The sequence below is a fragment of the Botrytis byssoidea genome (genome assembly GCF_014898295.1).
Source record: "Botrytis byssoidea strain MUCL 94 chromosome Unknown BBYS_002, whole genome shotgun sequence".
Taxonomy (NCBI): domain Eukaryota; kingdom Fungi; phylum Ascomycota; class Leotiomycetes; order Helotiales; family Sclerotiniaceae; genus Botrytis; species Botrytis byssoidea.
This window is the reverse complement of record NW_024065843.1, coordinates 2333054-2359859: the sequence shown is the minus strand read 5'-3', so window position 1 is coordinate 2359859 and position 26806 is coordinate 2333054. Positions and strand designations below refer to the sequence as shown.

At 37.1% G+C, this 26806-nt stretch overlaps 6 protein-coding genes across 6 annotated transcripts; 4 read left to right on the top strand and 2 right to left on the bottom strand.

Annotated features, from left to right (window-relative positions):
* Positions 1-1059: 1059 nt before the first annotated feature.
* On the top strand, positions 1060-1926 carry EAE97_001455 (uncharacterized protein; the record flags this gene model as incomplete). Its single annotated transcript, XM_038871966.1, has 1 exon — positions 1060-1926. The coding sequence occupies one exon, from the start codon at positions 1060-1062 to the stop codon at positions 1924-1926; it is 867 nt and encodes a 288-aa protein (XP_038737867.1).
* A 1961-nt stretch (positions 1927-3887) lies between these two features.
* On the top strand, positions 3888-5526 carry EAE97_001454 (uncharacterized protein; the record flags this gene model as incomplete). Its single annotated transcript, XM_038871965.1, has 2 exons — positions 3888-4758; positions 4805-5526. 2 exons carry the CDS (start codon positions 3888-3890, stop codon positions 5524-5526), a joined length of 1593 nt encoding a protein of 530 aa, XP_038737866.1.
* Positions 5527-5974: 448 nt separating this feature from the next.
* On the top strand, positions 5975-6686 carry EAE97_001453 (uncharacterized protein; the record flags this gene model as incomplete). Its single annotated transcript, XM_038871964.1, has 4 exons — positions 5975-5992; positions 6041-6203; positions 6357-6382; positions 6426-6686. 4 exons carry the CDS (start codon positions 5975-5977, stop codon positions 6684-6686), a joined length of 468 nt encoding a protein of 155 aa, XP_038737865.1.
* Positions 6687-6863: 177 nt separating this feature from the next.
* On the top strand, positions 6864-7913 carry EAE97_001452 (uncharacterized protein; the record flags this gene model as incomplete). The annotated part of the gene is made up of 4 exons (XM_038871963.1): positions 6864-7079; positions 7165-7497; positions 7551-7712; positions 7764-7913. 4 exons carry the CDS (start codon positions 6864-6866, stop codon positions 7911-7913), a joined length of 861 nt encoding a protein of 286 aa, XP_038737864.1.
* A 9168-nt stretch (positions 7914-17081) lies between these two features.
* On the bottom strand, positions 17082-19268 carry EAE97_001451 (uncharacterized protein). The gene is made up of 3 exons (XM_038871962.1): positions 19001-19268; positions 18399-18931; positions 17082-18347 (listed from the first exon to the last, which is right to left on the bottom strand). Exons 2-3 carry the CDS (start codon positions 18849-18851, stop codon positions 17667-17669), a joined length of 1134 nt encoding a protein of 377 aa, XP_038737863.1. The 5' UTR covers positions 18852-18931; positions 19001-19268; the 3' UTR covers positions 17082-17666.
* A 3237-nt stretch (positions 19269-22505) lies between these two features.
* EAE97_001450 (uncharacterized protein) lies at positions 22506-25598 on the bottom strand (the record flags this gene model as incomplete). The annotated part of the gene is made up of 3 exons (XM_038871961.1): positions 22506-25222; positions 25276-25380; positions 25433-25598. The coding sequence occupies 3 exons, from the start codon at positions 25596-25598 to the stop codon at positions 22506-22508; spliced, it is 2988 nt and encodes a 995-aa protein (XP_038737862.1).
* Positions 25599-26806: the final 1208 nt, after the last annotated feature.

Sequence of the window (26806 nt, the reverse complement as noted above, 5' to 3'; positions counted from 1 at the left end):
GAATAGCGGGACATCGATCAGTTTTTACGCGTCGTAGATGCGTAGCAATCCATGTGTAATGGGGAAATTACTAGAGGCTGAAATCAGACTTTGGGGCTTGTATCAAATAATTACACTGACAAGTTCCCAATTGTTCCAAAGTGCTAGTATTATTTCAACCGGGTATGACATTTCTTCGGATTCAATACACCAATCGTGGGGTTTGTGCTGATCTGCGATAAGTTTTGGCTCGGTAGATATCTTTTAGTGGAGATATGAGCTCTGGTATGGGGTGTGGGTTTATATTAGCCTGTAATCACTTCAATTCATCCATCTATCACGATCAGCCTCGAATCTTATATGCGTTGGGCATACAACAACAATGATCATCAGTTTAACAAATCAACCAGTCTGCTACAGATTAAGAATTTCCAGCTCGCCAATACAGTGGCTCACTCTGGACGAAAAAAACGGCACGCCAAACCCACCAAAATTGAGGTTTTCTTTAAAACACTATTATTTCAAAATTGAATAAAAATTTGATAAAATAAATTAAAGTCGATAAATTGAAGATATATTGTAATTTATAAGCTTATGAATAATATTCTTTAATTCAAATTCAAAATATTGATTTTGGATTTAAAAAGATAATTTTGGAAATGATACTGTTTCTTTGGTGAGTCGTTTTTTGCGTCCAGAGTGAGAGTAGCGATATTACAAACACGGGGTCCCTATTGTAGGTTACAGTCATATATGGCCCTGGGATGCATATAGAAGGCGAGATCGGCCGGTCGGCAAAAGATTGCCGGGGTTCATGAAATACTATTGGTCTTCAACGTATTCAGCTCATGGTCAAAAATGTAAACACGGGATATTGAATCTGCACAGTTCCAAATGCAGGGTCGTATTCTCAATTGAGGCATACCTTGCGAGATGTTTTTGAGATAACACTTCACTGGGGCATAAGCTGGCTGGGTGGGAACATGTTTTTTTCTTCAGATCATTAAGTTTTGAAAGTCGATTACCTCCATACCAAACCTTTATGAAAAGTTGAATCGAAAACAAATCAATCATATCAGTATGGCCGATCTGACCTCGAACGATTCAGGTCATAAGAGTGAAGAGACGATTTCACCGCATGAGCAGGAAGCATCAGAACCACTTCATGGCACCCAAGTTAGCGCCCCGATTTCAGTTGAACAGTGGAAAGATGAATCCTTGAAAAGCCTTGAAATTCCTCAAGAGTCATCATCAAACACTGGCGATACCTTTGAGGATTCGAATGAACGGCAACCAAATTATTTAACAGGTGATACAAGGCCCACGTCTAGTACCGGTGTCAAGCAAGACGGAGAAACCAGTGATACAGCAAAAAGTCTTGTCGGAAATTCAGCCCCCTTAAATGAAAAGTCACCCACTGCTACAATGGAAATTGAGGTTCCTGAAAAGGAAGATGGGCATGAACATAATGATGGAACTGAATCGCTTTGGAAGCCTTCACCAGAAACCAACGAAAGACTACTCGTGGCAGCTCGATACGGGGATAAAGAAGAAGTTGAAAGGGCACTTGGTGAAGGTGCCGAAATTGAAACAAGAAACCAGTATGGCGAAACAGCGCTTCATTTAGCCTGCCGATTCGACCATAAGAATATAGCTCCTCTCCTTCTGGCTGAAGGAGCGAATATTGAAGCCCGAGACAATGATAGGTGGACACCCTTGATCTCAGCCATGTCTGAAGAAGCATCTATAGATATTCTTGAACACTTATTTAATCAAGAAAAACCATCCAGATATAAATTCCAGGAGCGACACGGGGCGAACTGCACTAAGAGCTTGTTTGATTGCAAAATCCGTACTGAATCCGCTGAAATAATCCGTTTTTTGTACCATTACAGATTCCGCGGTAATAGCAATCCGCTTCAAAAAGAATGGATTATTAATTTATAGTTTTATAGTTTATATATCAAATTCATTAAATAATTTATTAAAATAAAAGAAAATGGAGTATGTATATAATATATATATAAACTAAATAAAGTAATTCGAATTTTTAATATACTATTGCTATTTGAATAGCTAAATAAGTGAATATGGGAATAATTTTATTTAAATTTATATATAATTATAAACTCTAATTCAAAATAAACCTATAGCTTTAGGCTTTATCTATTATAACTTCAGGCTTTATATATTAAAACTTTAGGCTTTAAAGCTTATAGAGATCTATAAAAAGAACGGATTATTTCAGCGGATTTAATGAGGCTAGCTTTTTCTAGTCCTCGTTTTCAATCCACATTTTCATTTTCCCATACAAATTTATTAAAAAACACGGATTATTTAGTATCATTTTAGAATAACCTACCTCTTCCCTATTTCAAAATATACTAAATTTATTGAAATACGAATTATTCGATAAAATCCGCGATTTAATATTCAAATATAAATTCAAAATCCGCTTTCAAAAAGCACGGAATATTCAGTGGATTCAGCGCGGATTTGTAAGAGTTGAGGCCCCGGCTTATCGCACATTTAAGCGAGATTAGAGTAGCCACCTAATTTCGCATACCTTATTTTAAAAATTCAATTATTATTCTAAAATTCATTATTTTCGATTCAAATTCAAAATGGATATTAAATATAATCACAAAAATAATAGTTGTAAAATTTCATTAAAATTGATATACTTCTCGATATTCTAAAATCATTCAAACTAGAATTGATAGAAAATCCTGGGAATAAATTGCCTCAAATTTAGATATATTACAATCTACTATAAGAAATATAATTAAATCCAATTCAATTAAAAGAATTCGAAAAGGGAAAGCTTATTAAAAGCCTATAATGATTATTAAAGAAATTCATTGAATTATAAAAACAATTATTAAAGATTAGAGCAAAAAAAGAATGATTTTCAAATAGATTAAAAATGTGCTTGGCATTGAGGTTTCGATATATACAATTTAAAAGGAATTGTATTAATATAAATATAAAAAGTATATAATATATTCTAAACTTTTTATTTCAAGAATACAAGTAAAAAAAAAACTAGATTTTGTATATAAATATTATTAATAGGAAATTAGTAATACTACTATTACTAAATTAAAAGAAGGAGATTGAAGATTAGTTATATAATCAAATAAAAGTACTTTTAAACTAGAAAAAACAAATAGAATATAGATTACTAAATAAATTAATAAAAAGAGATATATTAATTATATTAAATTAATATATTAATCAGAAAGAGTATTAATAATAATATGGGATATAATCAGCTGGAATTATAAATCTTTATTAATCTTTTTGAAAAAACTTGAAAATAATAAAAATATTATCTTCAAAATATATATACAATAAATCCTTGAGTCTATTATATTCTTGTTATTCAATAAATTAGAATCTAAATATATATTTATAAAAAATAATTCTAAGATATATTTCAAATATATTTATAGAGCTCAATTGAAGTATAATATATAAAGCTTTGATTAATTACCTTCCTCTTCAGATCTTAATCTAATTAAGAAAGTATAATAATGAATAAAAAAGGAACTAAAAAAGCTATTATTTATACTTATTTCTATAAAGGAATTGAAATATAAATTGCAAACTTTTTAGGATAGAGTGGATTCTTTAGATTTCAGGCTATATACTGAGAGATTGATTTGCAAGATTGAAGATATAATTGAAGTATAAGGATTAATTATTATTTATTAATATAATACTCAAGTTTTATAAGATTACATTGTGTGATTGATTTATTATTAAATTTTAAAAAATTAGACCGAAAAATGGGTGGTGTGCGATAAGCCGGGGCCTCAACTCTTACATCCAAACTAGCCCTAATGCATGCTTGTATGAACGATAATCTGGCCAATGTCAATTTTTTACTATCTGTGAAACCAAAAATGGAGATCTCGGACTATGCGGGATCAACAGCTTTGATCATTGCCTGCGGATATTCCACGGCGGAAATTGTCTCTGCACTGTTGGAGGCACGGGCTGATGTAAATACTCAAGACAAGAATGGATGGACTGCACTAATGCGCACCTCTGAACGCGGAGACTCGGACATCATTGATGTGTTGCTCTCCAGAAACTCTGCTGTAAACATTTCTAGCAGTGACAAATCAACAGCTTTGACAATAGCTTCCTACTATTCCAAGGCGGAAGTTGTCTCCAAGCTGTTGGAAGCAAGGGCCGATGTGAATGCTCAAGACGATGATGGAGATACTCCTCTCATACTTACGGCCCGCTATGGAGACGCAAACATGGTGTCAAATATTCTAGATTATCAGCCGGACATCTCAAAGTCTCGGAATGGTCAGAGGACAGCATTTCACGAGGTCATGTTGAATCATAGAAGAGATGCGATATTACCGTTGCTTGTCGAAGCACCTGAAGTGGATATAAATGCCAAGGACTCTGAAGAGCGGGCACCTCTTTATATCGCTACTGAAGGAGGTTATTTGAATGTGGTTAATATCTTACTCGCTCAGACTGGAGTTGAAGTTAATGCTTCTGGTAAAAATGACAAGACACCTCTTCATATAGCTTGTGAGATGGGGCATTTGAAGATAGTGGATAAACTGCTTGGAAAGAATGGAGTAAATGTTGAAGCAAAGGACAGTAACAAGCAGACTCCATTGCACCTTGCCTGCTTGAACGGCAAAGTTGGCGTCATACAAAAACTCCTGAAGAGAGAAACAAAAATGAAAAATCTGCCAGGGGGAAAGCGTCCGGGCGCATGGTCTTTACTCGTTCGGTCCCTTATAAAGCGTAGGAATGACGCAAACTCGGAAATCACAGAATCTAATACTCATAGTCTTGAAGAAGCGGAGCTTTGCTAGTAGAGAGGAACTGATAAACACAGTAAAATGGGCAGTAACCGAAGACGACTTCAAATACCTCATGGGGACGATCGGCTTGTGGGACACGATTATACCACCACATAAGCTTCAGAAAAGCGGAATTATTGGTCTTTTGAAGCAAGAAATTGTAGATCAGAAACGGAGTGGCCAATGCTCGCCCCAAAGCCCCTTGCAATGGGCTGCATTTGGTGGGTATCATGAGATTGTGTGGTGGCTTTTGCAAAGCTCTTTGCCTAATAAAGAAACGGAACATAACATTGAGAAAGCAAGAGATATAGCCATAAAGGAAAGAAACTGGGAACAAGAAAAGCTCAAGCCAAAGGAAGACAAAGACGAGAGGATTAAGAAAGCAGCACATCTTGATCAGATGAGTGTGTCACATGACGTTCAAGACTCGATGAAGAAAGACATAAAGGAAACTGGAAGAAAAGTTGCGCAACAAAAGAAAGGGTTATTTGGAGTAATTGGAAATGAAATTCAGATGAAATCCAAATCCCAAGGAGCAGGAAATGAACTCCGAACCTCTTTGGAATCATATCAAATCACAATAGATTTGCTCGATGACCCACCTCCGTTTTTTGCCGTACTTGCAAATCCAAATGACGAAGATCCACCAAGAAAAATCTGCGGAGCGATTTGCAAGAAGAACTTAAACTTCACAAGGCTAGCATTGTAGACTTTTATCAACGAGACGGAAGTTTCGACCTACTGCAGCGCAGACGCGACGTTTACAATGTGATTTACTCAACGAAAAAAGGACATGGCCCCGAAGATATTATGGAGAGTGCCAGAGAAACCTTGAATATAGCCCTCAAGACTGCGAGAGAGAAGACTTACAGGGCAGAAGACTTTGGAATGCGGTGGATACACTTGCCGGCAAATAATGTATTTATGTCCCACCCAAACAAGTTCAAATGGCGCTAAAATTGTAATTTAGATAGAATGGATGAAGGTAAGAATCTCAGGAGTTTTAGTAAGGATTCTGATATTGATCATCTGGCCTAGGACCTTACCAAGCGAATATGCAAAGATAAAAAAATGGAAATTTCGGAGTCGTCATCTTTGAGCAACCTCCTTCAAAAGAGCTGGCAAGAACTCCCGACAAGTAAGGTTGAACAAGGCTCATGAAACCTGTTTATTTGGTAAGTTTACAACGGCACAATAAGGATATGTCTGACATGAAGTTGAAGAAAGGTTCAACAAAGCGGAGATACAAGAATCATGAGAAAGGAGATCTTATTACATCAGAAGTTGAAGGGAATACGAATATAAAGGGAGATCAAGAAGACGATAAGCCATTTGTACAGCAAGAGGCTGAAGAGAAGCTAGAAAGCAAGGAAATTCCCAAATATGGTAAGCTCTTCACGTTGCAGTCGAGATATATTGGATGGCAACATCACAATGTACAAAAAACACCCCTAGTGGTGGTGGCAGTTTCCGCTGCCTTGCAGGCACCGCAGAACAGGTTGTCAAGGGGCATTAATCAGTGCTGACGCTCTTACATAGATACATTTGAAAGAGTAGCCCTCTATGTGAGTTTCTCTAGGTTCAAAAAGATTTTTGCTAACTTCACAGATGCCATACATTACAATTGGTTCTTGCCATCAAAGAGACACTAAACCCAAAATTTACATCGACCCTCCCAAATTCCGAAAAAGCTATAACAATCTCATGGAAGTTTACAAAGACAAGGTTATCCATGGAACAAGATCTTTGGATCAGTTTTACTACCATTCCCTAGCGGACGTGTCTTTGCGCGACCAAAGTCAGGTTGTTACCAGATCGTTCCTTGAGATAAAAAATGGGGACGCTGTGGATGAATCAAAAGGAACGTGACCGTATCTCGTTGTAGATCAGCTCTGGCTTTGGATCATCGATGAAGGCAAGTTCTGACTGTCCATCCTGTCTTACATCGGGGTTGGGAAACATTTTAACTCTCTGGGGCGTATAGAGACCATCATCACTTCATCTACTCACAGACCGGACGGGTTTGACAACCCAGTGATCGGGAAAATGTTTCGCCTATTGCAAGAAGCAAAGCAGATAAAAAATGGGGAATCCCCAACATCTTCTGTCGAAGAGTTGAGCCGTTTCCTCGTAACATTCTGCGTAGATTTCATCAATAGTCTAAGATGGGACGAAGATGCTCCGCCATCGATACGATTTTGGGAGGAAGAGGCTGCTTCAAAGTCTATACAATTGTTGTACATGGAAGCAATTGATAATGTGGTAAGTTCACCGGCATTTGTGCCACCCCATCGTAGACATTATTCTTCAAAAAATTTATCATGATCTCAATTCACCTTTGATATAGGCGGCTCAAGAAAGAAAATTATTTCAGCTTTTCAAAAAGAAAATGGAGAAAAAGAAGAAAGAGAGCGACATCAAAGAACCAGATTCGAAAATAGATAAGGATATCCAAGAAGGTGAAAATTGGAGTTCAATCAGCGAGGCAACCATTCTTTTGGGCGAGATTAAAGATATACTTCACGAACTAATGATCTTAAAACCTCTTCTCACGCAGCAACAACATGTTTGGCTAGAGCTCGTAGGGCTAGAGTCTGGAAAAGACAGTTCTTGGGGCCCTACTCACATACTAAACAAGCTTACAGAAATGATCGAAATGGCCGAAAGGAATCGAAAATTGGCAAGTGAAGAAATCCTGTAGCTGCCTGATAGCATCAACTAATTTGAGAAAAGGTTCATGATGTATTAAATCTCGAGCAAAATAGTATCAACATCATGGAAGCTGTACTTTCTCGAAAGCTGGCGGAAGAATCTGCTCTCCTTACAACGCTTAATGAGAAGGCTTCTCGCGAAGGCAAGGTTTTGATTGTTTTTACCATTGTAACTGTGGTTTTCGTAAGTTCTATTGCTTGAGTAATTTGATTCTTGTATTGATCCATGTGCCAGACGCCCTTGTCTTTCCTCACATCGCTATTCTCATTGAACATAACGGTGTTTCAACACAATAGCGATGGAGATATTGAATATGAACCAAGCTGGATCTTCCCCATCATTTTTAGCTTCCTCCCCATTCGTTTCTTGATAATTGTAAGGTAATTATGTTTTAAGTTTCTGTTTCTGCTGGTGTCATTCTTCCACTCATGATCTACGCCGCCTTTGGACTAGGAAATGTCAAAGAAAAAGTCAAGGGTACATATACAGTGGTCAAAAGAATATTCAAAAAGGCATCCCACGAATCAGGAACGAATTTGTTCAAAGACAGTTCCCCGTCCTCGAAGGCAGAAGAGGGAAACATGGCACCTCAACATTAATTCACTAACTATGAGGCTCTCTAGACCGAAATTTCTTGAATTTCATCAGTACATGTCTCGTACAATTTTTATTTTTTTCAGGGTTTCAAACATAATAATTCTTTCATTATCTTGAGCTGAGATCACGAGGAACCCAGTTTGTTGGGGTTAGGACTTGGAGGCCGAAGAAGACAAGCAATTTGAGCCTATATTTATGAGTTTTATATTCCAATGCGTTTTCTTTCAAAGGACACAATGCGATAAAAGTTGGTTGGAGAGGCTGCAGTTTGGTATTCGAACCATCTTATACACTTCATTTCCACGGAATTAGAGATCAGCTCCAATGTTTGTGTCCTAATAATACATATCATTGATGAAGTAGCACTACTTGAGTTTTATTATCTCCTTGGTGATTGAAAGCCATTTTCCCGACGTGATCTCAAGTCATAATCTCCGATAATCTCCGAAACCCTACTCTCCTAAAATATTGGATCATGAACTTTCTCCGAAATTTAAATATTGGAAAAGGGGTGAGAACCTTTTTGGAGTGCAGTGGATAATATAATCCAATGTATTTCACAAAGCTCAAAATCAGGATTCTTTCGTTATTTGATTTTATATAGAGCTGCATCTGCCGCCACGGCCCAGGATCACCACCCAAATAGATGTCAATAGTTGACGACATACCCTTGGGATATGGCTGAAGAAATATTTCAGGTTAAGAAGTAATGGCTCATTAACTTGCAGCTGCTTCTGGTTGTATGACAAGATAGAATCCCTCCGTTGTCTTCAATCTTCTTGGAAAGTGGGTGTTCGAAGGTACTCATCAACGATCGAGATCCGTCATTCAATATGAATATTCTGCCTCAAGCCAATAAGTTCTGATGAGCTTTGAAAACTTGAAGATGAATCTTAGGACCTTTGATTGTGACAATCTTTGGCTTGGAAGATTTTTGACAGTTTTTATCTTTATGCAATCAACTCCGCTCATTCCAAAACCGCCGACTGTTTTGCATCCATCAACTAATTGACAACTTCTGCTGGTTTCTGGAATTTTATTTGAACGCCCAAGTTTGGTCCGCGTTCTTCTTTAAACTCTCTCCATAAGCTGCAAGTTCTCTGTCCCGTCTGGGAGAAGATTTTCTTTTGAATTGATACAGTCAGAAGCTCCCTGTTCAACACACCAGCTTTTTTCTGATAAGAAAGCAATGCATATCTTAGAAATACCAAACATGAATGAATGGATTGATTTGGATTATGCTTAGTCCTGGGACTGCTGCTACGGAGATATATGTTTTGAGGGGAGTGAGCTAGATGTTGGGAATTTCTAACCTTATTTGAAGTATTCATGCCTCAGATCTGCCGAGTAACTCTTATGGAACTGGGGCTGAAAGAAGCCAGCATCAAGTTGCCAGAATCAAAATGTATACATATCCCTAGAAATTGACACAAACGGAACGGAGATCTGAATACCAGTTAACCCAACTCTTAGAGTCGTCAGTGAAAACTATTACTTGTCAGCTAATAAAAATTATGTAGTTCACCGGATATAAGACCCAAATTTGTACACAGTTGTCAATGATAACATGAACAACGAATGATTCACTTTTCTTAGATGACCGGAAGCACACCCTACTCTTTTAATTGAAATTATTTCTTCCTTGATCTATGCTCAGCTATATTCAGCTTAATTTAACTTTCCATGTCATATTGTTTTTGTTATCTTTTTGATCTCTCAAGTGTGTTTTCCATGTCCAAAATCTGTTACTTTCATTCCGTCGCTTATGAGGTCGATGGTCGATCAGAATAGAGGCTATAATTAAATCGAAAATGGTGGGCTCTGATTTTGATCTCCAAGGGAAAGGATCTCTAGCAAGGGTGTGTCAAAACTGCCAGAGGCATTGTACTTGAAAACAAAGACCTTGAAGACAGGCTCTCGGTAGGTCGACCCGTAGATTGGACTTCCTCAAACGAGCTGGTAGGAACTGGAATTTCTAGTGATTTTCATTAAGGCTGGCCATAACTGACTAGCTTTCGGGGCCTAAACCCGAAATTTACGAGGAGCCTAGTTCGAAGGTATCATTGGGATAAGTAAAATCCAAGAACACGAGTATCACGATGAGTTGGAATGGAAACTATGGTTACATAGAATTCGCACTCGGCTTCGAAGGTAAGAGTTAATAACAGGTTTCATTTTGTGGAATCTTTTTCCAGCTGCCACTGATGTATATCTTTCCTGTCATCGCCACTTTAAAATTGCAAAACATAAAGAAATGATTGATATTGTGAAATTGTCGTGGAGGTAAAAAGGGGACGCAAGAAGGATGATGGTGATAATATCTCCTGCCACAAGACCTACTTACGTGTTGTTTGAATGGAACAACTCAAACTGGTCACTCATGAAAAAACAAACTTTTGTTTTCTGCGCCCGCACTTCACCCTCAAGTAGTTCCAAGGCGAAGTCGTTCATAAGACCTACTCATACCTGAATCAACACCAGTTTTCGAAAGAATGGAATGATTCTACAATGTACAAATGCCTTGCCTCCTTAACCGTGTTCAAAAAATGAACAATCCAGAGCTCTGAAAATCTTTGGACCCAAAATGAAACATGGACTCTAGAAGTGGTGTCTCTTGATGCGAATGAATTATATTGTGATGAAGCAACCTATGATAACCACTATTCTTGTTTTCTATGCCTTCCGTAGAACACAACTACGTGAACTCTGGCGGTGACATATCAAGATGTGATGATATTAACCGTGTCATCTTTCTCAAATTCTTCATTTCCTTGTGTAAATTTGTCATTTGTATACTCCTTTCTTGTATAAACATAGCCAAGTAAGCTATAAGATTCTCTCAGCCGTTTTTCTTTAGCATCAAGGGCAGCTGACAGATTTTGTAGAGGAAAAAGTGATTGATCAAGATCGAATTAATTAGCTTGCAACTTACTTCAAGCTTGCATGGTTGAAGTCCCGGTTCATCAGATTCGCATCGTCATAATTCTTGGAGGTTAATTTTAGAATATAATAATAGTATTAATATTCTATTAATAGTGGAAGACTTAGTCACTTTAAGCTTAGAAACAAATCGAATATATATATTAGAGTTGAATTGAAGTCAATTTATAAGAGATAAACTTATTTGAAATAAAATTACTTAATTTTTCTAGATTTTCTTTAAAGAATATCCTATGATTTATATAATTTATAATGAAATTCTAATATATTCTATACTTATAAATAAGATTGATTTAAATCAAATCCTATAGAATCATTTTATATAATAAAGAAAGTACAATCGATCGAATCTAATTAATTTAATAATAATCTTCTATATATTTCTATTTAATTTTATTTTATTATAAACTGATTTAATAAAAGATATTATTATATAACTATATAATAACGTGATTTATCATCGAGTGGGCTATATTATTGAGTGAGCTATTTTTCCCTTAATTTATATTTTTACATCTATATTATTTAATAATTATTAAATCAATTAATTAAAATTATGAAAATTCTAATAATCTAGAATTTATTATATTATTTTGATAAATTCTTATATTATATTCAATTTTTCTATATTTATTATAATATTAATTAGGAGATACTTTCTTATTAGAATTCCTTCTTTTTTGATATTTATCACATTAAATCTGAATATTAATTTTTTATTGAAATAATATATCAAAAGCTTTTTATTCAATAAGTATTTTCTCTTGATATAATTAAGTTTTTTTTATATATTAATATTTATTTAATATTTTATTTGTTATTCAAAGTATATAAATCTTTACATTTAAAAATATATTTTTATAAGCCAATCTTTTTGTATTTCTAGTTAAAATTAATATAATCTCTAATATAGGTATAGAAAAGTTTAATTAATAATAAGTTATTCAAGATTTAATTAATATTGATTAAAAAAGAGTTTCAATTAAATTATAAAAGATTTAAAAGATTTATTAATTTAGATTAAAAAAGGGAGGAATAGATATATAAATTCGAATATCTAATTTCAAAAATATAGTTTTAGAATTAAATAAAATTAAACCTATTCCTCAAAATCTTAATTTTATATTTTAAGAAATAATTGATTTTTTATATATAATTTTAAAAACTATAAAAAATTTAATTTTCGAAATATAATTAATATATATCTTAATAAATCCATTAATTTGATTATTATATAAACATTTCAAATTATTAAAACAGTCTATATCAAATAATTAAATTAAATAATTTAAATATAATAATAGATTTAAATATATAATATTATTCTTTTTATAATATATTTAAAAAACTTTTGATTTATAATTTTTATATTCATTTAATATTAATATTTAATATCTACTCTTTCTTTGGTTTTTAATATACTTATTAAAATATTTCAATTATTCTAAATCTATCTTATTATTTGTTCATTCATTAAATATAGATTTAATAATCTAATCTATAGGGAAATCGGTTTTGATATATTAATTAGAAAAATGAATTTATTCTTGAATTATTAGAAATGGGGATATAATTTCATTTTTCTTATTATTATATATAATTACTATAATTTATTTTTTATTATCTGATTATATTACCTTACTTCTACTATTTCGTTTAATATTAATTAGAATTATTTTAAAGTATTATATATTTATTATAAAGTTTGTTTTATTGAAATTATAAAAATCATTATCCAAAATACTATATTTCACTTATATATTCATAATCAATTAAAACTATTCTTCAATAAATTTAGAATTTTTATAAAAAACTCTTTAAAAATTATAAATATAACTAAAATATATTTTTAATTTGATTCAACACTTTATAAATTAATATACTTAGAACTTCTCAATACATTTTGTATCCCTTAATTCAAGAATATAATTTACCATATCTTCTATATTTTTTAATTTAAATAAAAAATCTTTCAAATCTATATCAAGAATATATTAAATAATTATTTCTTTTTCTAATTTTATAATATTATAATAATTCACTCAAATTTTTGTATAAAATAATAAATTATTTATTTTATACTGAGAAATTATATAAAGAATATTATAAAGTTTAAAAGCTTTTCGAATACTTAGTTTTTTATTTTATAAATAGTTTTGATAATAAAAAAGATTTGGGTTTTTTAATTAATTAATTTTATAATAATTGATTAATAAATTGTATATAGAAGTTAAAGATATAAATTAAGGGAAAAGTAATCTATTTGATAATATGGCCTATTCAATAATAAACCACGTTAATATAATTTTATAATATAAAATCAGATTATATATATATTAGTCATCAAGATATCTCTTAATTAGTAAGATATTAATAAGTAATTTAGTAAACTTATTATGGATTTTCACAATAATAGAATCACTGTGAATGAATCTCGGATTTTTTGCTCATACCTCGATATCAAAATGGGAATCGTGTGAGTATAAGCACAAACTACTTCTCCCGCTTCGCAACTCACTTTGAGCGATGTCAGAGCTGGAATTGAACATTGCATCCTTGATATTATAATTGAAAAGTTGGGAAGTTCTTATTCTATCCGCAATATCGCTATTGTTAGCACGCGTCACAGAGTGTACAACATAGCTTTGTGCGAATGCGGTGGCTTAAAATCGCTGATTTTCGAGGCCTTCTTGCAACTTAGTCTTCTGAGAAAACCTATAAGCCCTCTATCTCACTTTCATCTTTTCTTTTAAATCTTTTGTCGCAAGCCACTAACTCTTTTGAATTGTAGGACATTGGATCTTCGTGAACAATGGAGCATTAATTCAAAAAGAGATCTGGAACTGGGAAGTGAAGAACGGTGAAAACTTACTAACGGACCATCACCGGAAACGTCTATTTTGTCAATCTTGTGCTTCGCTCTCTGCTTTTGTCATTTAATGACTATTCATGCAGACTTGTAGACCATAGTCGGAACAAGATATAAATTCTTCGCAAGTCTGAACCCTAAGGTCAATGGCCAGAGGAGCTATACTCTGAGCCATAGATCGCTTGGCCAGAAGCTCTAATACGATTCTCTCTCCTACATTCGATGCAATGGAACTAATGTACTGACCTAGAAAAAGACTAGCATTTTTGACAGATATGTAAACTCACAGATGAATAACTTCGAGTCATCCTTGAATCAATTCTTCAGTGGCGAAGATAAGAGAAGAGGACATTTCAGGTTGATGATCTTTATATTAAGCAACAGTATATTCCGGAGTGAAATGAACAGGTTGCGCGGGTGAGAATGACACACCATAGGGCTGTGATTGTGCTCACATGACTTGGAGAAGAGCACAATGAACCCCAAGATGCGCAAAATACTGTGCACATTAGAGTGGATCTAGCCAACAGATCCTTGCGAACCTTTTCTCGAATTGTATTTTATAGGATAGCGATGCATTCCGCAAAACTGCCAGGGAGCATTGCTACCAGACGTCTTGGATGTTAGAAGAAGTTTTACCAGCCAAGCGAGTGGTCTTGCACCATGGAAGCGACTCTATGTTGTGGAGAAATATGGATAGCATTCTTGAGGAACTGAATCAAGAAGACCTCCTCATAGCAAATTTATCCTATTGAATCGTAATTGGGCACCTCTGATGGTGATTTCTTAAAATTAGACCTATTCCAACAGTACAGAAGAACTATATCAACGAGGAAAATCTTACAACTCTACACTAAACACTCATTTGCCGTCAACTCGAGAAAGCCACAGACCCACGAGATATTGTTTAAAACCTGCTCGTAATGGACTCCTCTGATACAAAGACCCGAGTCACCCCCCACTACTCCCTCGAACCTTGCGCTTTCTTCCGAAATTTCTCCACATTCATCGTTATCGAAGAAAAGAATCTCAGCCTCCTTGCCTTGAATAAAGCTTCTTATACCACAAAATCTTTCATTGTTTCCGAATGGGTAAACGAAGGTATAGCAGATAAGATCCGAATGGACTGGGTTGATTACCCCACAATACCTTCAGTATTTCAACAACCGGCAGCGTCATCGATACCCGCGTGCTCCTAAATCATGTTTTGATGCCAAGGGTATCCGCCTTGGGCCTGTCATCAAAGCCGGCCATGAATTTACTGAAATCGTCTCCACATAAATTCAATTCCATTCCTGCTCCCAACAGCTCATGCGAACAACCGCTGTTCTTCTATTCTACATGCCGTCGAGATATTATGGCAAGTCAATCATTTGTAGATATTATCAACCATAGCAGTTTCCATGGATTAATTCCGTATCCAGCGCCATAGAAGATCAAGGGATTCCAAGAGTTGACACTGGCGGATATAAAGATCGCTCCATATAAAAGTCTGGGATCAGAATTTGTTCCATATTTCGGGAGATTTGGAAAAGTCGGTCACTTAGAGAGAGAAAGGGAATGCGGACGCAGATGTTTCGAATCTATCACCATGGTGTAGGAACAAGAGCTTCGTTGTTGTTCTTGATAGGAAGTGTGGGGTTGGGCGACAGGGATTGAAGGCCGGTGATTACATCATAGCTGTATTGGGATGGCATGCATCTTTTATTTTGCGTTGTAAAAACGCAAAACATGATGGCGAGTACATAAATATGGGAGATTTATTCTTGTAAGGATATATGGGGGGGGACATTATACCTGGAGATGGTAACTTATTCCCGTTTCCTTCAAGCGCGAACTTCAGACTCTGCTTAGAACTTATGCAATCATTGTGCCTCAGAGAAATTTCCTCCTCGTCATTGCTAGCCAAATTTTCGAAGTAACGTCGATCCAATATGATTTCTGCGAGTAACCTATATTTAGAAATGAGCTCTTGAAAATGAATTAGCGCTAACCTCCTCAGTTCCTTTCCTTTCCTTAGACTTGCTATTACTGTCTGGTTGCTTTTGAATGCCTTGAAGCTGATATTTCATATAATAGCAGTGAGAAAATGGGCACTGTTTTTCCTTTTCTCTGGGTGTTTCTAGTTGGGGAATCGGGGCGGGTTAAACTCACAAGAATTGAGACCTCGGCCATCAATCAGTCTCTACCAGTTAATCAGTGTCGAAACTATGTTAATATGGTCGTTTCACACTTGATATTCGTCGATGGTGATTAGGCCGCGCCACGTTACCTGCAGAGCAGCTAGTTTTCAGGATGCCCGGAGGTACTCAGAATCTTACGCAGCTCAATGAAGATTTTACCACGGTTATCGCACTTCATCGATAATGAGACGCAGCCATACGAGAAGAGGAATTTATTCGATTGATTCCAAGAACAATGAAACGTAACTCAGCTAGATAGAATTTGTAACACGTCTGAGTCTGGCATTCCCGGTGCAATAGATCCAAAATGTGGAACTCGTGGAGTCAGTAGACGCCCTTAAAGTTCCAATCCACAACTATGAAAAGGTGTTCCCTCTATATTTCTTTGTCAGATCTGCGCATTTGCTGCCCCATATCGTTTTTCTTCCTTGTATCTTATGGGGTGGATGTATCCTTGTCAACCAAATAGCAGACTATGAAGGGTGTAGCAATCCCTTCGAACCGGCAGGAGGTTTTGCTGATGCATATTACCGAATGAACTATTTGAGTATGTTCGGATCAGTTCACTTTGTTCTATTGGCTAGTCTTTCTCAGAGCTCTGAATGATACATAAGCTTCATCCAGAGCTTTTGGAGACCGAAGTAGACGTTAGCAATGATTACCTCATTGAAAATCTTGAACAGGTCATTCCGAGACGGCTCCTTTCTACATGAGGCCAAATCACTCGAACCAAGGCGATCTGAGTTGAGATTACCTCACAAATAACTGAAACTGATTATTGCGTATTTAGTGACGGGTCGAGTTTGTGGACTAGAACAAGATGAGGGTGTGAATGACGTATTTTCCACTGCCAATCAGTCGTGAGAGTAGTCAAGGTGTATTAGCACGATGACAGGCTTTGCGACTACGTTTTTTTTCCTTGCCACCAAGCTCCTTTGAGCGGCCAATCTCCCCGTTCGGCAATTCTGAAGTGCAATGTATGTCGACTATTCTCTGGCCTCACTCTTCTTCTCCTGTATGAAAACTCGCTTACAGTGCAAAGGGAGTCGTTCTTTTCGATGACCGTTTGTATTCAGGTTAAAAAATGAAAGTTAGACTTTGGAAGGGGATATTCATTAAATGCTTCGGGGTGCAACTGCCTGTTGGGATACTCTTGCTACAGTAGACACATAATTTTGTAGACAAGTTTTTCCAAATAACTTCGGGAGCTCAGAAGCGAGTGCGGTGTTGACGGGTTTGTACATGTGGATTTGTCCCTCAATTCATTCACGACGCCCACCTTTCACTCAAAGCGCCGATATTGGACTTGCATCGTCATTTAATTTTCTCAAGAAAAGCTATGTCCAGTCTATCAAGGCACCCCAGTAATAAAGTGACTTGGCCTATAATTAAAAGAATTTATTGCGATTTGTGCCATGAAAATTCGAACGGTACTGGACTTAAGCCCGTCTTTTCTTTTGTTGTAAGATGTATCGTCTTTTCTTCTTGATTTCTCTGCTATTCAAGTAGCCTCCCTGAATTGGCTTTTTCTCACTCGTATTCCACATGCTATTTGACTAATGACTTTGCCTCGTCTTCGAGGCACAAACCGAACTCGATCCAACCATTCTTGACCCTGCCCAACATGTCCGCTTCTTCAAGGTATTGGTCTAGGTTCGCGTGTCCCCTCTCAGAACTTTCAATCTCAGCAATGAATACCTCTAATTCATCAATGATATGCTGATCCACTTCGGCCTGCTCTATCTCAGCTCTTCGCAATTCATCTTCTAAAACCCTGTCTGCTTCCTTGCTAACAGACTGTTCACATCCTATCAAAGGTCCTTCATTATTGATACCATGCGTGTCCAGTGCGATGGTCCATATCTCTGACTGATCTTCAATCTCGTTCAGGCTGGAAGAAGATTCTAATGAACGTAGTCTTCGCCGTTCACCGTAAGTCATTGCTCTCTCCCATCCCCACCCTCTGCGTTTATATTTTTCAACATTATCTTCGAGGTTTCCATTGGGTATGGAATATGTATTACCGGTCCCCTTGAGCTCGTAGGTAGTTCTGTCGATGAAGTTTGAACGAGGAAAGAACGAGTAAGCCAAGTTCCACGAGATAACGTTCATAACAACCGTATGGTTGAAGCCATTTATGATTGCTTCCCAAGGAGTATCGGTTGTAAAGATCAATTGGATTTGAAGTGGCTTCTCCTCAGTAAGGTTTATCTTGAGGTAGGTTTTGACCTATTTTCATGTAAGCATATGTTGAAAGTTTGTGGCTGAGATACTAAATACCTCTAAGATATCTGACAAGCGGCCTACATAAGATTGCAAGTCATTACCTTCATCCTCTTTTGCAGCCTGTAGTTTGTAGCCTTCGCTGTTGACTAAATACTTGTCAAGTTGATCGTGGCTTCCTGAATCATCCGAGCCATTCACGTAGATATCTAGGTCGGATTCTTTCCACAATCTCTTTTCAAAAAATTGCAAGGCAAAGCTTCCAGATATAAGAGCATTGTATGTAGCTAGCTTAGATCGGAATCTGATAGGGTCCTCAATAAATCGTTTGAGCTGGCGATTAATATTCCATTGAGTTTTGAAAAGCGATTCAAATAATGGAAAAAGCTGTTTAGTAGTCGCTCGGAGCAATAGAATTTCATTAGGATCCAAATGGGTACAAATGTTGTCGAAGATAGGATAACATAGGAAGATATCTTCCCAGCTGGATGATAAATTAGATTCGGGCATTCTGTTTGTAGGTAGACTTCAATGAAAATATGTTCTTGAGTCTTTGAACTGTTCGGTGGATGTTGAATGTTTTTGAGTAACTATGATGAAGGGATTTTAGATCCTTTATAATCAAATATTTAAACACACTATACAAGAGTAAGAATTACGCTCACGGACTGCCATACGGCACAAATGAAAAATGAATCCAAAAGGAATGATGTAGGATAGAAACAAAGATTTTTGAATGCCGTACAGGATATATAACCTGCATATGCTCAATGCTCAATGCTCAATGATCCAGCCTACCCCAACATAATACCACAAAGTGTGCGGTAGCTTCTTAGTATCGGAGCCAGTTGTAACAGTAGATGAAGAAATCTTGTAAGTAGCACTACCTCTAATTGTCAAAAGATATGAATGTTGAATGGAACAATGCTGAGGGACATGAGCTTGATTTGACACTTAAATACCTAGTAAGCCAGCGGAGGAGAGGGGAGGGTCATGAATCATGTGACTGGTGGGTGGAGCATTAGAGGCTGAGTTGGTCTCAACTGACAGGTGAAGCTGGAGCCTGATCACGATCATGATAATCCATGGATCTCTATCAAACATTCTCGCGTCACCTGATTGTCCTGGCAAACTTCCCGTGGCCAGAATTCAGATGCATGAGGTAATCACTGAATGTAGTCCACCTTATGAGAAAGTAGCGAATGCTGTGACATATGCCTAGGTATTGATGGCAATCCGATAATTTCGGTGAACAGACTGAGGGATTCTGTTTCATTGATTCGCGGCAATGTGGTCTTTATGTGTGTAACCACCTCTTTCAAATGATGTATCCGCTACCCACGAGTAGTGCTGGTGGTATAAGGCCGTTCGTTCATTTCATGACTATCAATTTACCTCTAGGATTTGGTTTTGGGGAAATTGTGGGGTAAAGGTGAGAGAGTGAGAGTCAATTCTACCCATCTGAAGATGCCATACCATACTCTTCGTCAGCAAAGTCATATACCTAGTAATCCCATGACTTTGAGATCCTGAGAAGTAACTCTTATCAAGATCAAGGTCAAGATGGAGAGGAATCCGAGAGGAGAGACCATCAAGGCGACACTTCGGCCCAAATTCCCGGTATGTATCCAACAGTACCATATCATCAGTCGGATACCCCACTTTTGGGTCACCCCTGTTTTGGGCCGCCCTTTTACATCAAAAATCACTTTTTAATTTATTAATATCTTTATTAATATTAAACATAATTTAATAAAAATCTATATATATATAATTCAAGCTATTTCAATCTTATTCTAGAAATCTCAGATTTTTAGAATTATTGTGAATTGATTTCTAAAGTTTCAAAATATCAACTTTCAATTTGTATAAAATTATGTACAAATTTGAAACTTTATAAAATCTATAATAACTTTTAAGAAAATATAGTTAAAAAGAAATTATAAAATTTTATAATATATTTGTAATATATTTATTTTAAAAAATTCTGAAAAAATGGAAAATTTCTTATAAATAAATATTTAAAATAATACCCTTAGAATTATAGGGATTATTTATATTAATTTAAACTTATTATATATTATATCTCTATATATATTTATTTTTTTGAATTTTTTTTTGAATTTTTATATAGATTTAGATTTGGAATATTCGAAAATATATATAATTTTCTTTTAATTATTATTATTGAAAAGTTATTAAAGATTATATATAATTTCTATATAAATTCGAAAATCGATATTTTTAAACTTTAGATTTTAATTTAGAAAAATCCTAAAAATTCTAATATAAATCCAAAATAGCTTGAATTATATAAATATAAATTTTTATTAAATTATATTTAATATTAATGGAGATATTGATAAGCCAAAAAAGTGGTTTTTGGTGTAAAAGGATAGCCTAAAACAGGGGTGGCCCAAAAGTAGGGTGATCGACTTATTCGAGGGCCTACCTCGAGCCTACCTACGAAGTAGATATAGAATGAGGATCCTCTTATGACAAGAATGTAACTTACTCTTCATCTTGTTGAATAAAACGATACTCAAATCGATATACTTGTTTGATATTTAACAACAGGGCACTCATTGATCAGTACCTTCACAGACAGACCTTGATGAGTCAACAACGAAGATGGACGCACCATCGTTTTTATCGACGAGCATGGATCACTACAAGCATCACTGCATTACCTCATTCATTACAATTTCACCAAAACAGAACCATATCACGAGCAACACGTTGATTTTGAAGTATTTGAGGGTATTTTCATTAGAGTCCTGCAACAGCAGCTTCAACTCCAAGGCGTTATCAAGATCGTGATCCTACATCATCTATCAAGACTGCCGAAAACACCAAGTACTTTGACACCATACCAAAGAGAACAGACAGCAAATAAGATACGGAAACTTCAATATCTGCGAACAGCCAGACCAGAAAAAACCAGACCACAAAAATATGCGAATTCCGAATAAATCCTCCAGTACCTGCAGAGCCATTGCTTCCTGCCAGGATTTACACCATTTTTGACCCATTGACATCGAATCCGTCCATTTATTCTCTCAGCCACCCCATCTCAAATCCCTTCTCAAATCGCAAAGCCCTTGCCATTTTCCGAGTAATCTTATCGCCATAACTCCACCACAGTGTCGTCAACCAATTTCAGTAACCATTGGAGAACTCCAGCTCGAGAGCAATCATTTCTGCAGAATTTCAACTCCTCCAGTGATTCTTTCCTTCATTCCTCCATTTCACCATAAAGTCATAAGCATTCCAGGTTAGATCATTGCATAAGAGTAGCTCCTTGCCTAAGGGAACGTCTCGTTGCAATTTCGCCGCCGCTTTCATTGATGCTGATAGGAGAATAAACCCGTGTATGAAAATAAGTCCTCGCCAAAGGAAATATCTACCTTCGAGGTTTCTTCTCCTATAGTCTTCTGTTGATTGGAAGATTGCGACAGACATGAGATTAGTTCCTTGACTAAGGGAGCATTTCATGCTGTGTTGCCTCCGCATGATAAAGTTTTTGATAGAAAGTGGTATGTCAGCATGAGTGCAGCCTCGCCAAAGGAAGCATCCATCTTTCACATTTCCTCCTATCATAGACCTTCAAGAAAGGAGAACAAAGTCTGTTAACCTATCCCTTGCCTAAGGGGATGAGTAAAACCTGATTCCGTTCATCCCAATCATGGTGCGTCGTCGTGTAAATGCTGGTATTGAGGTGTTGGAAGGAAACAACTGGAAGTCGAAAAGAATTGTCAGTGTACAGAAGTTGTGAGAATGATTCCTCGTCAATTTATCGTCGGAATATAGAAAGTAGGAGAGTTCATCATTAGCATCATCGAGAAAAGATAACCTACAAAGAATCCACAGAAATACTTCATTATTGAAGACGCGTCCGCCTTCTCAGAAAGTTTCATGCAAATTCGATGCGGAGTATTCATGATAAGATGATGATTCTCAGTTGTTTTGAGAACGTCAGATTGGGGTCACTCGAAGTGTTGTTAGGACCATTTGAAAGGGTCGCCGCCCTCGCAAAGAATACAATCAAGCCCGAACAATAGAAAACCAGAACAACATGTAAATACAGAAAGTTGTGCTTCTTTGACGGCCCATAAGCTTAAAGCAAGTATGGTGCAGTAAGAACTTGTCAAAAACCCTTGAGATTTAATGCTTGTCAGGAAAAAAACTAGCAACGTATTCAAAAGAAGTCTTGAAAGCTTCCCAGGTAGCGACGACTGACTTGACCTTGACGACGAATCGGTGCAGGTGGATGAGTCCGCTTCGGTATAAAATTGGGGTTAAGTAGTCGGAATTTCCAGATAAAACAGCAACTGTTGTGACCTGAGGGATTTCCACAGAAGCTGAAGCCGTTGCTGGTATTACCGCTAATCGAGAGACCGTGCGCGTCGCAAAATGAGATGCGTTTATTGTGGCAACTGGGATAATTGCCGGTCTTGGGGCGTCAATTAAGCCGACAACCCCTGGGGTAGAGGAGATGTCAGGGCCTCTAAGGTAGCCAACCAAAGAACAGGTTAACAAAAGGATGAAGAGAAACATTGACCAAGAGTAAACCTTAGGCCTAGAAAGTGATTTTCTCTTACTGAAAATCACTGGAATTGGAGTTTGTCCATCAGGTAATGAGCCATTCATGGCTGATCCATCACGATTAGCGGTCTCGTGTACAAATGTTGAAGTTGCAGGATCGGATGTGACAATACCCGCAAGATTGAGGCTGTTGTCTTGTCCTTCAATAGCCATGGCAAAATCCTGGCTAGTTTGAACATCTTGACCGAGAATTGTGGAAGATGTTAAAAGTGCTTCCTCGATTTCGGCCTTGACGCTTTCAGCCAATTCTTCTCTGAGTTCGACCTTGATGCTCTCAGCTAATTCTTTTCGGAGCTCGGTCTTCACATCTTCAGTGAATTCGGCTTTGGCATTAGCTCTAGCGTTTTCGAGTCCAGCTCGAGTGGTCGCTCTCATGAGCTCAATGTCAGACGCGTCTGCTACAAATGAAGAGACTCTGGGTGGTGCGTCACGTACGACAGTACGTGTACGGACTGGAGTTACCGATTTCTCTTCTACCTCAAAAAGGTCGTCTTGATCAGTTGTATTTGAGGATACTTTTTTAGCAAAATATTCCTTGAGCATCGAAGTTTTACCCATGCCTACAAGACCATTGACAGCATTAGAGTGATTTTTCTTCCACTCTTTGTGAGCATTTTGCTCTTTGACAAATAGCTCTACTGTCTCCGCCAAGCGTTTCTCTGCCAACTTTGCCTTCGTATCGGTCTTCACGATGTGATTCTTCGCCGATTCAATCTCTGTTTGAAGCTTGGTGAGGTCCCCCCGAATTAGTTTGTTGGAAGATTGGATCTCCAGTACTGAATTCTTGGCAGCATCAAGTTCACCTTTGATATAGTTCTTTTCCAACTCAGAAGCACCAGCGGATTTTTTCGCTTCCAAGACAAGTTCTTGGACAGAAGCTTTACCAGCAGAACTTTCAGCTCTGAGTCGTTCAATCATCTCATCCTTGTCGTTGACCATTTTCTGATGTTGACTAATCACCAAAGACAGCTTATTCTGGTGGCCTTCAATCGCCGCATCCTTTTCATCGGCAATGCATTGGTGGTTTTGTTGAACAGCGAGCAACTTGTGTTCGTAGTCTCCGTGGATCTTGGTGATGTCGGCCTCAAGCGTGTTGATCTTCATTTGATGCATGGTCTTCTCGGTTTCAAGATTTTCGATTGACGTGCGAAGCTGTTGGATCACATTGGCAGAATTGGTGGCACTGAAATCGAAGAAAGCTTGGTTAGCGGACAATATGGCCTGTTCTTTAGCTTCGATGGCTTGCGAGCGTTCAGCATTGGCATTGTTGAGGTCATTCCTGGCTGTGTTAAGCTCTGTCTGGAGTGAGTGAATGATTTGATTCAGACCATCAACGGTGTCAGCTCTTTCGGAAACACGGTGAAATTCTGGCTTCATTTGCTCGATCTCCGCCATTATGGAGGCAATTTTTACCTGCGCATCGCTTTCTTCTTGCACGGAATGATTGAGCTGTTGTGTGGTATGGTTCAGCTGTTGCATAGCTTGGTCCCGCTCATTGGTGAGTGACTGAATTCTTTCCTCAGAAATGCCTTGTGCTCGAGCTTTCTCAAGTTCATCTCTGAAATTGTTTCTCTCCGTGGTGAGTGTCTCAATTACAACCTCAGAGAGGTCTAGTGCTTGGATATCAGCAATATACTGCCTAAGATGGTCCCGCTCGGCCTGTAGTCCGTTGACCTGAACGTTTAGCTTCCTGTAATCATCTTCACGTCCATCAAAAGCGTTCCTGAGTTCGTTGTGTTGTGTTCGTAATTGGTCCATCTCGGTCTGGTGACAAATCTTCGCAGCTTCCCATACATCTTGTGCAGCTTGTAATCTGCGAGTCATGGATTGATCTTCGCCCTCTAGACCATTGATTTTCTCCTCAAGTTCATCAACTTTCTTCTCTAGGTCCTTTTTTTCTCGAATAATTCGACCATTGTACTTGGTCAATGTACCCTTCTCGTTTCGCAAACGTTCGATAATGGAGTTGCTCGCAGCTGCATTCTCAGACGCTGTATCCTTCCAATCTGCTCCTGATGCTATACCAAGAAGGTCTTGGAGCTGCTTGCTTTTGTCCAAATTCTTATCCTCTAATTGACGGTTCTCGGCTTTGAGGCTGACGATTTCCCCCTCAAGTGTGTCGAATCTTTCCTTGCTATCCTTTTTATAGGTTCTTAGTTCATCATTGACAGCTCCGAGCTGAAGCTTAAGCGTGTCTTCGTCGACTTTTTTGCCGCCATTGAACGACATTCCAAATATCTTCGATGATTGGAATTTATTGTTACCACCTGCAGAGACTGGAATCCATTAGTACAGCTCACATAAAGGATTTAAGTACCAGATATCATACCTGTTCCATACATGCCGGAGCCGAATATTACCGCTTCTTTCTTCTCCGCTGGCTGAGTTGGTGCAACTCCTTGACTACCCTTCTGAGGGTCGAGTACACCAGGCTCTGCAATTTATTAGTGTAATTCATGTAGAAAGTTTGAAAAAGAATATCATACCCGGATCGAGGGTGTCTCCCATCTCTGTATCAATGGATGGTTGAGCTGCTCGCTCATTAAAATTTGATTTTTGGGTAAGTAGCTGTTGTGGAGCTTTCTTCTTACGTGGATCGAAAAGAAGAGGCTTGACGCTTGGAGCTAGGTTATCGAGGCTGTTCTTGGACATTTTGAAACTGTGTGTAGAATCAGTTAGCAAACTGTGCAGAACATTTGGGCGCCGAAGAGGGATTGGAAGAATTACAATTCGATCTTCGACTTGGAATATTTTTGTATCTGTAAGGAAGATGAAAGCCGTAAAGGTTGAAAGTTTGAAAGTCTTTATGCTTGGTAAATTTCCTCTGTTGATGGAATTGATTAACAAGGCGCATGACAAATGATTTGTGGCCGTTGATAGATTGAGAAACTTACGTGCAACGGCGTTCTGTTGTTCAGTTGATGAAGTTTCTGAAGACTTGATAGTTTCAATAACTTTCAAAAGTATTATTGTGGTTTTTGTGTAAAGAGTTTTGATGAATATCAAGGTTTTGGTTGTGTTTTCGTACAGTTGGAAGAGTGATGGGTTTGTTGAAGTGGTGGAAATTTCAAGATCCTTAAGTGTATATTTTCAAATCTTGATTGTGCGCGCTAGTGAGATTGTAGGTGAATACTTACGGCTCACTGGCGATTTATCACGGCATAATTAGAAAGGCTGTGAATGGAGAAACTTGCTCATTTGATTGACATCGTCGCATAGTGAATGTTTTTCAATGTGGGGCTCAGACAGCTTCATTTCCATGACAACACCTGCAATTACGGCAACCTTTATTCATTTCTGAAAAATTAAACTAAAGGACCTAGATTGCAAACTTCGGATGATAGTACAATCATAGTTCTATGATCATATTCATTATATGATATTGCGAGATTAGACGAATATCTAGTGGGAATGGGACGCTCGCTTAATGTTCCAAGTCTACTAGATCTTTTGACCCACAATGCTATGCTACTAGAAACAGCATCAAATTCGAATAGGTACAATCTATTTGAATTAACGACCAGCAGATTAATCGCAGGCGAACAATTTCTAGGAGGTGTATAGGTACATATGACATGTAGTGATGTAAGCGTAGTCAATAGTCGGGATTGCAGTCCAATAATATAAGGATTTGAAAGTCTAAACGCAATTAGAAATTAGAAAATAGTTCTAAGTTCTAATTGAATTCAGCATATCAGATGACATGAATATTCTAATTGGCTTGGGGACGTAATAATCTTTATCATTGGGCTACAGTCCAGACTATCAGATACCCTGAGTAACGTCGACTTATCCGTCATATTTGGATTAGAAGTTAAAAGAGCTAGGGTGAACCCAAAACTAATGTCTTTTCGTTTCGA